Source organism: Mesitornis unicolor, unplaced genomic scaffold, assembly GCF_000695765.1.
Source record: "Mesitornis unicolor isolate BGI_N332 unplaced genomic scaffold, ASM69576v1 scaffold45827, whole genome shotgun sequence".
Taxonomy (NCBI): domain Eukaryota; kingdom Metazoa; phylum Chordata; class Aves; order Mesitornithiformes; family Mesitornithidae; genus Mesitornis; species Mesitornis unicolor.
The window spans coordinates 23,893-35,103 of NW_010199337.1; the positions used below are offsets into that span (position 1 = coordinate 23,893).

General features: G+C 38.2%; 1 protein-coding gene across 1 annotated transcript in view; it reads left to right on the plus strand.

Annotated features, from left to right (window-relative positions):
• Positions 1-11,211, plus strand: part of KIF13A (kinesin family member 13A) — a gene marked incomplete at its 5' end in the record, with an annotated part of 59,246 nt that overhangs the window by 19,984 nt on the left and 28,051 nt on the right. Inside the window, 5 exons of the mRNA XM_010189416.1 lie at positions 997-1,131; positions 2,322-2,452; positions 4,228-4,314; positions 4,424-4,590; positions 10,139-10,349. Coding sequence (XP_010187718.1) covers positions 997-1,131; positions 2,322-2,452; positions 4,228-4,314; positions 4,424-4,590; positions 10,139-10,349 — 731 coding nt within the window. The remainder of the gene's footprint in view (positions 1-996; positions 1,132-2,321; positions 2,453-4,227; positions 4,315-4,423; positions 4,591-10,138; positions 10,350-11,211) is intronic.

Here is an 11,211-nt window from a genome sequence, read left to right on the forward strand (position 1 = left end):
TTTTTTTGGTGGAGGTTTTTTTATTGTTGTGTTGGGTTTTTTTAAGTCTCAATTTCATTAGAATAGATGTAGCTGTGTCATGTATCACTGATAAAAGCTAATATTTGATTTTAAAGTAAAACATGAAAATACGTTCAAGCAGCTCATTTATTTGAGACCCCAGTGGGTTCTTCGCCCTGTTTCCCTTGAAGTGAACGAAGAATTAGAGAAGTATCAGAATTCTGGGTTGTATTTGTTACTCTTTTTTTAGTGACCAGAGAAGGAAAATGTGTACATGTATTCACAAATGTTTGCTTATTATTGTTGTACTTAAAATAAGACTTCTGGATTCCAGTGTACTTTTGCATCACTTCCACCTGTAGCTTGAAGAACGAGTATTGTTGCTTTCCTTTTCTAGTCCTAATGTTCCAGAAGTATGCTTTAGTGGAACAACTGTATAAATTTTTAAAAAGAAAGGGCATGGGGGAAATAAAAGCAAACTCAACCAGCCAAATAAAATCCCCTACCCTCAAAGTGTGGCAAAGCAAAAAATGTGTGATTGAGTAGATGCTTTAGCTGGATAATACTGCAAAAGAATAAACCTAAACCATGGCATACTGTTTTCTAAATTATCTATGACTGATTATCTTGCTGACTGATTATCTGCTACTGAGACTTGTTTTTAACTAACACAGAAGTTGAAAGCTACGTGGTGTTACTTAGGAGTAGCTCTGATAAAATCAATAGGGCTGCTTAGCCCTATTGTAAGTTCCACTTTGGGGAAGCAGATGCTTGAGGGTTAGATGTAACTTTTTATCATCGGTGTGTAAAAAATATATTTTATTAAACATATGGTACTTGACCAATGTTTTAAGTTCTGTTTCTGGTAGCGATACACAGAATGCATGTTTGGCACATGCGTCTTCACCATTAGTTGCTCTGCCTTAATTTACTTGCTGTACTTGTCTCTGTATATTGCATATTCCAGGCAAGATTAACCCGTTTTTGTGCTTGCAGGAGAGGCAAAGACAGCTGGAGAGCATGGGAATTTCCCTTGAGTCTTCAGGTATCAAGGTTGGGGATGACAAGTGTTACCTGGTGAACCTGAATGCGGACCCTGCGCTCAATGAGCTTTTGGTTTACTATTTAAAGGTAAGAATCTGAACAGACTGTTTACAAAGAATGAAAGGATGCTTGTTTATGGTTTCGAATTTCTGGCTCAATTTGTTACTCAAAGGGTATCTAGATTTTTAAGACTAGTTGTGGCAAAATAGGATTGGCCTCCTCCTGCTGTTCATGCTTTTGTTCTCCCTTTGCAGTTCAGCTTCATTGTTTTCTTAATTGACCTCCTCACTGCCAACAGTGGGGAAGTGCTCAGTGTGTGCCAATGTGGAGATAAATTCTGGCTTTTCCAGACTGGATGTGAATAGCATTACCTTCTGGGCTCAAGTTGAAGTGAGAGCCTTGAATTAGAGGCTTCTTTTTGTTAGTGAACTGAGATTGCATTAAATATTCAATGAGTTAATCATAAAGAGATGTTGCTTAGTAGTAAGCGGTAAAAGTAAGCAGTCTTCAATGACAGAAAAGCCTAACAAAAAGGAGGGAAAAAAAAGCACTCTTTAAAATGTACAGAAATGTATTTTCCTAGTGCCACTGGCTTTCATACCATTCTGTTTAGCATAGTCTCATGTCGGAGTGGAATAGTGTCAAATACAAACCTAGTCAGTTTGTAAGGAAATGTGAGCTCCTTGTCAATAAAGTATGAAAGAGTATACTGTCTATTTTTATAGTTACTTTTCTGCTTTAGTGGCTGAGATAGGGCTTCTGTATTTGAACAGTAGCAAATAAAGTACAGCTTCTCTAATGACAGCAAAGTATTTCAGCAGAATTTACAATATGACTTGAAATTATGTAGAGACTAGTGTGTTTAGCTGAGTTGCCATACAGCTGTTTTCTGAAAAGCAGCCAATTCCATGCACTTTGTTTTACTAGCTGTGTTGTCCTCTGTTATATATACTTACACAATATGGCTATTATTCTTCACTGTTTGCATTTATTGCTTGTATGCAAGCACAGTCTGAGAATATTTTTTAGCCTGAATTTGTGTCAGCGGCTTTATTTTGCCTTATCTAAACCTGTATGAAGATAAAGTGCAGAGCAGAAGAACGGTTTGTGTGTGACCTCTACAGTATTCAGATCTGCTGTGGCACCTTTTTTTCCTCCATAGAAGTGCTTAGCAAAGGAGACCACATAGATTGTGCAGTCTGTGCTTTAGCCAATATTTTCTTAGTTATATAAACAGTGATAGATTGCTTGTCTCTTAGTAACAGCTTATTTTCCAGGATCACACAAGAGTTGGTGCAGATACCTCTCAGGATATACAGCTCTTTGGTATAGGAATCCAACCGGAACACTGTGAGATTGATATTGCTTTAGATGGAGAAGTCACACTCACACCAAAAGAAAATGCAAGGTAAGGAAGATCAGCAGTGCTTTCCAGTGAAATGTTTGCTTTTCTTTACCAGAAGATAACTTGCATGCATTTTTCTTTTACATTATCAGAATGTAAGATACTTCTGTCTAATGTGTAGCTTCAATATAGGTGACTTAAACAGATACTTTGAAGTAAAATTCAGCAACAAAACAGGTTTCCCCACATGTGTATGCACGTACCCACCCACTCTGCAGCATAACAAGCTATCGGTGTTTGACTCAGAAGAAACCATCAGAGGAAGATGTTTGGTAGGACCATTGGAGGGGACCATTGCTTGTCTGTGTCTTGGGTGGTAACAGGGTCACTGAGATGCTGCCAGCAACCCCAACTCGTGTGATGTAATTGTAGGCTGTGTCTTGATAAGAGAGGTTGTGAGTAGTGCCTGTTGTAAAGCTCGGGGTTTTGTGAGAAAGAAGTGTTTAAAGATCTGAAGATCTTGAAAGTCTTTTCTAAGTCTTTAATTGCTGTTGTGTCTAGTAAATACACAGTGTGAGGTCACATTTCTCCTTTTGTTTCTACTCCTGTACTTTAATTATATTTCATTCTGGAGTCACTGTGGCTTCTTGAGTAGAATTGTAAATTTCTTTGTCACTTCATTTCCAGTGGCATGTGATAAGCAGCACCTTTATCCAAGTTAATAGTCACGCTGCTTGACTGAGATTTGAACATCTAAATAATATGTAGGTTAGTATAAGAATGAGAAACAAAAGTTTGAGAGACCTTTTAATAAATCTCTTTCGTTCTGCCTTCAGTAAAATACCTCATAGCATTTGCGTTTTTCCTCTTCAGCCTATGGTACAAAATTTCAAACAGATGGGGTTCAGACTTGGGATGATAGAGTTACTGTACTGGAAATCAGTCATTTTGACTGGCAAGAACAAAGGCACGTGTCAGTGGAAAAACATGTAATTTTTACTTATGCCTGATCTGCAGTGCTTAAGTAGCTGTTCTTAAGATACTGGTGTCAACAGGAATTTAGTTACCAGAATTCCTTTAAAAAAATAAAAATCTGTCTTTAAATCAAATGCTTTCATGTTTGTGTTGACTGACTTGAAGTGGACAGCTGAATTCAGAACACTGCATCCCATAAGGCTGGTTTTGTTTTACTTAAGTTTTTTTCCCTTTCACATAAAATGTTCTGCTTTGTGACTCACATGCACGAGTTCAGCGGCTTCATTTTTCCCATTTTGTGATTGAAACTTAAATCCAAGGAAACCTAAATGCAAATATAGCCGTATACCAGATGTTCACAAAAATAGACCATTGTTAATAATAGAGACTTGATTTGTTGAGAGAATGAAACTTGGATCTAAGGGTCTTTTCTTACACTTGAATGCTGAATATGTTAACAGTATGTTTTACAACTGTTTGCTGACTAACTGGTATCTTGGAGTACTTTATCAGTAGGATTTACATGCAACCAAGTTTACAGACTGTTTATAAGAAACAGGCAGTGACCCACTTTGAGAAATACGGGCATTTAAAGAAAACTCCAACTAAAAGCAACCTTGTCCGTATGTTTACTTGAGAAGTTGTACCAACCAAAGGTGGAGGGGAAAGGTGCTCGGTGTTTGATTATGACACTAGACATCAGACCAGTAACTTTCCCATTGATTCTTTAATGAAAACCTAGCAGATTTCTGCATCATATGAAACAAATTGCTGTCTGCAGATGAGAGAAACAGTAGATCTTGTAGTTACTTGTCAACCTATTATTATTAGGATTTCCCCTAAGTTGTATTTTCTTCTTTCAGATCCTGTGTAAATGGTGCACTGGTATGCTCTGTCACTCAGCTGTGGCATGGAGATAGAATATTATGGGGAAACAACCACTTTTTTAGGTAATAGTTGATACTTAACATTCCAGCTTCTTTACATTCAGCCTCTATTTTTTTTCCTTTCACTGTTCCACATAAACTTTTTAAAAACTGAATTTCAATTTTCACACAGAATCAATTTACCAAAGAGGAAACGACGAGATTGGCTGAAAGACCTTGAGAAAGAAACTTCGTTAGGAGAGCACGATCTGGATGCAGCCAGCGAAGCTTCTTCAGAGCCAGACTACAACTACGAGTTTGCACAAATGGAAGTTATTATGAAGACACTGAATAGCAATGGTAAGGCAGCTGCCAGAGAAAAATGTTCTTTTGTGGTGTCTAATAAATTCAGCGTGGAGCTTAATTTCTGGGTCAAACAAGTGGTATGCTTGCTCCAGTGGCCTTTGGAGCTTTTTCAGAAAACGGTATTTTACAGAAGCATTCTTAAGCATATACATATGCACACATAGGTATAAATGCACACACAACCCCCCCCACACACACAAATTAGTTGATTTGTGCCCTAACACACAGTGTCAACTGTACCCCTGCTGCCCTTTGTAGTGCAGCTGAGTTGTAATCATATCCCTAAGTCCTAGTAAGCTCTTGCTTTTGCAAGTTACTGCAGAAAAAGGGTGCTCCAGATAAGTTCAGTTAGTTTCATCCTTCCTTTTATATCAGATATTACTAACACCATTTTAACCTTGGCAGAAAAACACTGAAATGATAACAAACCAATAGTGAAATGTCAGCTAGCATGGTTTATAACACTTGATCACTCTCAACATTTTATTTAATCTTATTTTAAACCTATTGTGATGCCTTTTTTGGACAGTATAGTGAAATACAGTATATAAAAAATAATGGTATGATATATATATATAAAGCAATATGGGGTTTTCATGGTTTCCAGAAGGCAAGTCATCGTTCTTATGATATAACATGATATGAAGAAGTACTGAAAAACTTGATGAACTACTGAATACTTTGTACAGGTTTTTTAAATACAAATTTTTGGGTTTTGGTCACTGACCAAGAAAAAACAGTTTTTTCATTGCTTTCTGCTCTCTTTGTTCATATCTTTGCAGTATTTCCATTGTTTGCTGTGGTTTACTTGTTGAAATACAGTATTTACTTTTATCTTGATCTCCTCTATAACTTTTTGTGTTTTGCCATTAAGTACTGCATGATGGTTCTGTATGCTTGATGCTCTAGCAGTACTTTGCAGGTTTTTTACAGCTTGATTTTAATGGGAATTGCTTATGTGAGCAAGTTACAGGGTCAGGTCATTTAAGTCAATGTGAAATTACTGTTTGATAACAGAAGTATTCTCATTATGGTTCGCTCATACCAGGAGACGAATTTCAGATGAATCTGCCATCCTGGTGGTCTTCAGTGTTGTCATCCCTCATGAAGATTCTGTTGCCTGTCTTAAGGCCTCAGACCATCCCGTATCTGTGCCAAAACTGGGACAAAGGTTTTGAACTCGATTGGCTTGTGCATGAGGCTGCTGGAGACATTTGAAAGCGTTCATTGATGCTTGATCTGCTTGTCACTAACCAGAGAGTTGACTAAACCGTCGCAGTCTACAATGAGTCAGTGTTCTTTCAATGGAGGGTCACATTTTTTGGTTTTCATGTGGTGTTATCTAGCTGATGAAAATGATTCTTCACAATATTTCAAGTGTCTTTACATTTGAGTTCAGTAGGCTTTTTTGACGGTGGTCCAGGCCAATTTTTGTCTTGGTTGCTTTCTGTGTCTTTGCTCAAGAGCAGTGCAGACATTGCTGTTTCCTTAGAGCTCTTTCCTCCCTGCTACACAACAGGTGTCAGCAGTCACACGTGTTGCACAGTTTCAGAGACACCGTAATCAAATTGTTCTGCTTCTTGTCTCTTCCTCTTCCTCCCACATAAGTGTTGCTTAACTGATTTGGAGTAGTAAGTGATGTTAAAATCCTGACAAAACAAGTGACCGTGAGGGTCATGCGCTGATCTTTTGATGTGAAGCTAGATAGTGCTTCCAGGTTCTGTTCTTCTCAGTGGTATATAGCTAAAATACAACTTTTGTGACAGGCTTCCAGTTTGTTGAGTAAGAAGTAAAGCAGCTTTGTTGCAATAGCATTTTATTTATTCTTCCTTAAAATGAAAAGTAAATATGGATAAGGATGAAGAAGTAATTAAATAACTGAAGAGAGTTAATTCTATTATCTGTATTCTCTGGGGAAACCCTAAGAAGGGAATAAAAGCATTTCTCAAAAATTCTATTTGATAATTATTTTATAGGCATGTATGGGTTTGGGAATTTTCTTTCACATCAGTGGTTTGATATAGCCCAAAGCAAGAGTTTTCTGTTTTCCTTTCTTTTGGGGTTTTGTTCTCCCTTGATCTATTTGAGGACAGTAACCCTCTTTAAATAAATAGCCTGGCTTCTCCAGGATGCACACACATTTTGTTTCTACGGCACGTAACCGGTGCAACAGTGTCACATACTGCATCTGGCTTCAGAGAAGCTCCGAGGAAAACGTGTGACTTTGAAAACAGCTGTAAAGAAAACATCCAAATTCAGCACGTCCACTTTCTCTGTGGGATTCTGTCAGATCAGCTTTGCGCTGCTGATTTGTGATGCTGGTCAAGCACAGAATACAGCAAAGAAGTTTACTTTATTCTTGCATGCGGTGCAGTGGTTAAGTAAACAACGTGATTGGGTTACACAGCTTCTCGTTTAAGCAAACAACAAATTGTTGGAGCTCAGGGTGGAGATTTTGATGAAATTTAGCAATGCAGCCTGTGTCATAACCTTCTCCTAGCTTGCTTAGAGAAATGCACTTACATGAAACCTTAAGGAATTCATTCAGCATCGTTGTTACTAGATTAACAGATTCCAGATGTGAATTAGATGGCGTTGCAGCAAGGTAATAAATGCTGCTCATCCTATGGAGACAAAAGTACATTGTTCTGGTTCAATTTTAATATTCTAACATTTTGCAGAAGATGAACTGCATATGAATGGTCCTCCCAGGGCAATTGAACTCTTGTCACATAAATATGTAAAGGGCTGGGACTTGGGACTTGTAACACTATGTAGAATTTGCTGTGCGTTTGGCAGGCACTGAGTAGAATCTTCCCTAATTTATTTGATGAAGAAATCCAAAATTGTGGAATGTGGTGCCTAAATCTAACTTAAACTTTATTGTAGTTCTTTTGAATTGTGAAAAATTTGCCTATTTTTTTCATCTTCTAACTTGATGGTTTATAATTCACAACATATTTTGCTTTGTCCATGTGAAAAGTTGGGGGTTTTCTGTGTAATCTATTTCAAAAGTTAAATTGAAGAATTCTCTAGAAGTGTAAATTTACCTTTTATATTTCAATACAAGCATAACTCACCTTCCTCCCTCCCCCAAAAACAGTAGTGGATTTTGTTGAAATGGGGAATTTTTAGACTAGATTCTTGCATCTTGTTCCAAATATTTAACATGGTATAATTTGTGATCTTGTAAATCCAGGTGGCTGAAAAGATCACTTTTCTTAAGGAAATCTCCTCCCTGAACACAGAGCTGCTCCTTGAGCAGTTTAGGAAAATCTCAGTCTTAATGAGTCAGCCTTAGATTCATTTCCTGTGTTTGCAAACACAATAGAGGGCTTTAATTTCTTCCATGCCTCTTCTTTGTCTTCTGCGTGATACCTGATTTCTCAACTAAAACAGTTTTAGGGATTATCCAGTAAAACCTGTGCATGTGAAGGTAATTCTTGTATTACCTGGAGAAGTCAGGAGGAGGAGGAGGATGATGATGCAAATCAACATGAATAACTTGGTTTGCAGTCTAGAAGATTCAGTCGGGTTCAGTCAGTTTTTGTTGCACTGTTTAAAAGCTAAAAATAGCTAAACGACTTTCTGAGAATGTCATATACTAAAAAGTAGTATTTCTGCTTATTTTAAGACACTTATGCATCACTGTTTTGCTATTTGCTATTTATACTGACCGATTTTTAACTCTGCGCTTTACAATTACCATTGTGGTGGTATTTTATGATGCCTTCGTGTGAAGCCAGGGATTTCTTGTGAGGACAAGGCTAGGGCCACAGTGGGAACTTGCAGTAGTGTTTGTTTTCTGCTAAAAATAAAGATGTGTTTTGCATCAACCTTAGTATTTCAGAAAAGGATGCTGAGTGGTAGGTACAAACCCACTGTAACAGCAGAACCCCGGAGATCCTCTTGGCATCTCTGGCATTTAGAATAGGATGGGTTTGTTTGATGAAGTGACTTGCCTAAATAGCCATGTCTGTTAAAAATCACAGACAGTGAGTTAGTTTATCTTTAGCAAAATTGGTCTCAGTAGTTTTTCTATTGAGTAAGTTGTTACAGAGTACTGAACACTGTAACGCTACATTGGTTAGTGAAGATACAGGGGGTGTGTGTTTTGGGAGTGTGCATGTATGCGTTATGGTGACCAACGTACACTGCTAGTGATGAAAACCCTACAGAACCTTTCATGTGAATCCTCTATTGCGTGCTATAGTAACCCCGTTTTGTTTCACAGAGCATTGTAGTATCAGGAAAATGTGTGCAAAATCTTACAAGGTCTCTGTTTTAGTAGTGAAGGCAAGATGGTTCATAACTAAATTACACTGATGGGGGTTTTTTGGTGTGTTTTCTTTGAGAAGCACACCTCTAGTTCCAAAGTGGAATGGTATATTTAAATCTGGGTCCTTTGTGACAACAGACTGGCATCCTTAAAAGTCACAGCAGCTCTTTGCATATATAAATTTATATATATATATACACACATAATATAATATATATAAAATGTGTGCAAATGGAAGAGGTATCACAATTATTTTAAAGTTGATGTTTTTGGCATATGAAAGTCCTGGCATATCCTAGAGCTGTGATGTTGCTGACCTTAATCCACCACTCCAGCCATGGAGCTCCTCTCCCTCCCACTCCTGATGTACCAAAACAGCAATTTGTGAGGTGATGCGCTGTCACTCAGATGCTCAACTAGATTGGTCCTCCTTACATACATGAAGCAGATTTATACTGTTAGCACATAGAAGGAGCTTATTCTGTGGAGTTGCTGTTTCAGAGGCATTGGACATAAAACCAGGAATACACAGAGTAATGTTTCTTTAATTTGAATGCAATTTCGGTTTAACCATACCTGATTGACACAAGCAGTTGTTGTTTCAGTATAGAGTATCCACATGGATATTTGTTCTGGGTTGATACTGAGATGAAATGTGGTTTGTAAAGCTAAATACAGAAGTTCCCTCCAGAACATACTTGATCTGCTTCACTGCTGTGAAGTGCATTGGCGCAATGCGATCTGTGCCCAGTCAGACAATTTGTTTGTCTCGGTTTTCGTCTGCGGCTCTCCAATGTGCTGCGTTCTCTGCCAAAATGGAGACAGTAAATTGCTTTTTACTTCCTTAAGTAATTTCCTTCTCTGGTTAACATCATCTTCCCTTGTATTTTGCTTTGTTTTCTTATTAATTTGTTCCCTTTCCCATCTATTCTTTCTTCCTACTGGGATTCTGGAACATATTATAACCTCACAGTACTGAAGTATGCAGTAGAGAAAGGTCTTAACCATTGTTCTAGCCTTTTTGCATGCCTTTTTTGGATGTTTATTTGAATTGATTTATTTAATTCAATGTTTATTATTTTGGCTTTTGCTCTGGGGACAATGGCCATCTTGTGTTTGCAAAGACTGGGATATGTTCATTGCTGTTACCGAATAAATAATGAGTGCTCTGTAATGCTGAAATGGCATTTTCCCATTTTTCTGGGTTTTTTTTCTCTTTTTTTGTGTGAGTCTCTTTATAATTGTCTTCTTTATTCTTTTTAGACCCAGTACAAAATGTGGTCCAGATCTTGGAGAAGCAGTACTTGGAAGAGAAGCGCAGTGCTCTTGAGGAGCAGCGGCTGATGTATGAGCGCGAGTTGGAGCTGCTGCGGCAGCAGCTCTCTCCAGAGAGGCAGCACCAGCACGGCAGCGACAGGCTCTCTTACACCACTCAGACTGCACAGCAGAAAGTCAATCTCTGGACAGAAGAGAGGTGAGAATACTGGAGTTAAAACAGAGTAATTAATAACTGCAAAGGGTGAAAGGTGGGGCTTGCACCATCTGTCAGAAACTTGGTATTTTTTCCTAGAGTTGACGTGCAGTGCAAGATCTGCCTCCGCCAACGTGTTACCATTCCATTTAGGACTAGGTTCTGACGTGTAATGTGTGTACAATATCTTCCTGTTTTATTTAACGCAAATTAAATAAGAATTTAGCTTTTATTGATCAGCATTATAGCACTTGGTTTTTTTTAAATAGCAAAGTGCTTCTGAAATGTTTGGTTTAGCAATTATTAAGTTACTTCTGGAAAGAAAGGAAAGGATAGTACAGAGGTAAATTTGTCAACTCAGACTAAGGAGTCCACTAAGGATTATTAGGTGTTAAGGGTACACAGTGAGAGCAAGGTATTTTGCCATCTAAACTCATAAAAAGTAGAGAAAATGGGAGTCCTTAAATTCTGTATTTATGCATTTCTAAAGGTAAGCTCAGCTTTAGAAGAGAATTGCTGTGTAAACTACAGAGTAGTCAAATAGAGAATGTTTGAGCTGTTAAGGAAGTAAAAGGCTTGCCCTGAGGTGAAAAGACCTCTTTGCAAAGGAATAACATAGCGCCTGCACGCAGCAGCCTTGGTGAAGGCTCCTCAGGAGAGGAGGCAGGCGAGAGGAGGATGAGGAGGATGCGAGCAGAGGTTAAGCAGCATCTGTGGGTTTGCATCTTGCAATGAGAGAAGCTCTTGGTATCACTGGGGAGAGAAGGACCCCAGCTTCATGGAAAGAAGTTCTAGGAACAGCCACTGAGATAATTTAAGTTTTTGGCATACAAATAAGTATCCTGTCATCGGGTTAATTCAGCAG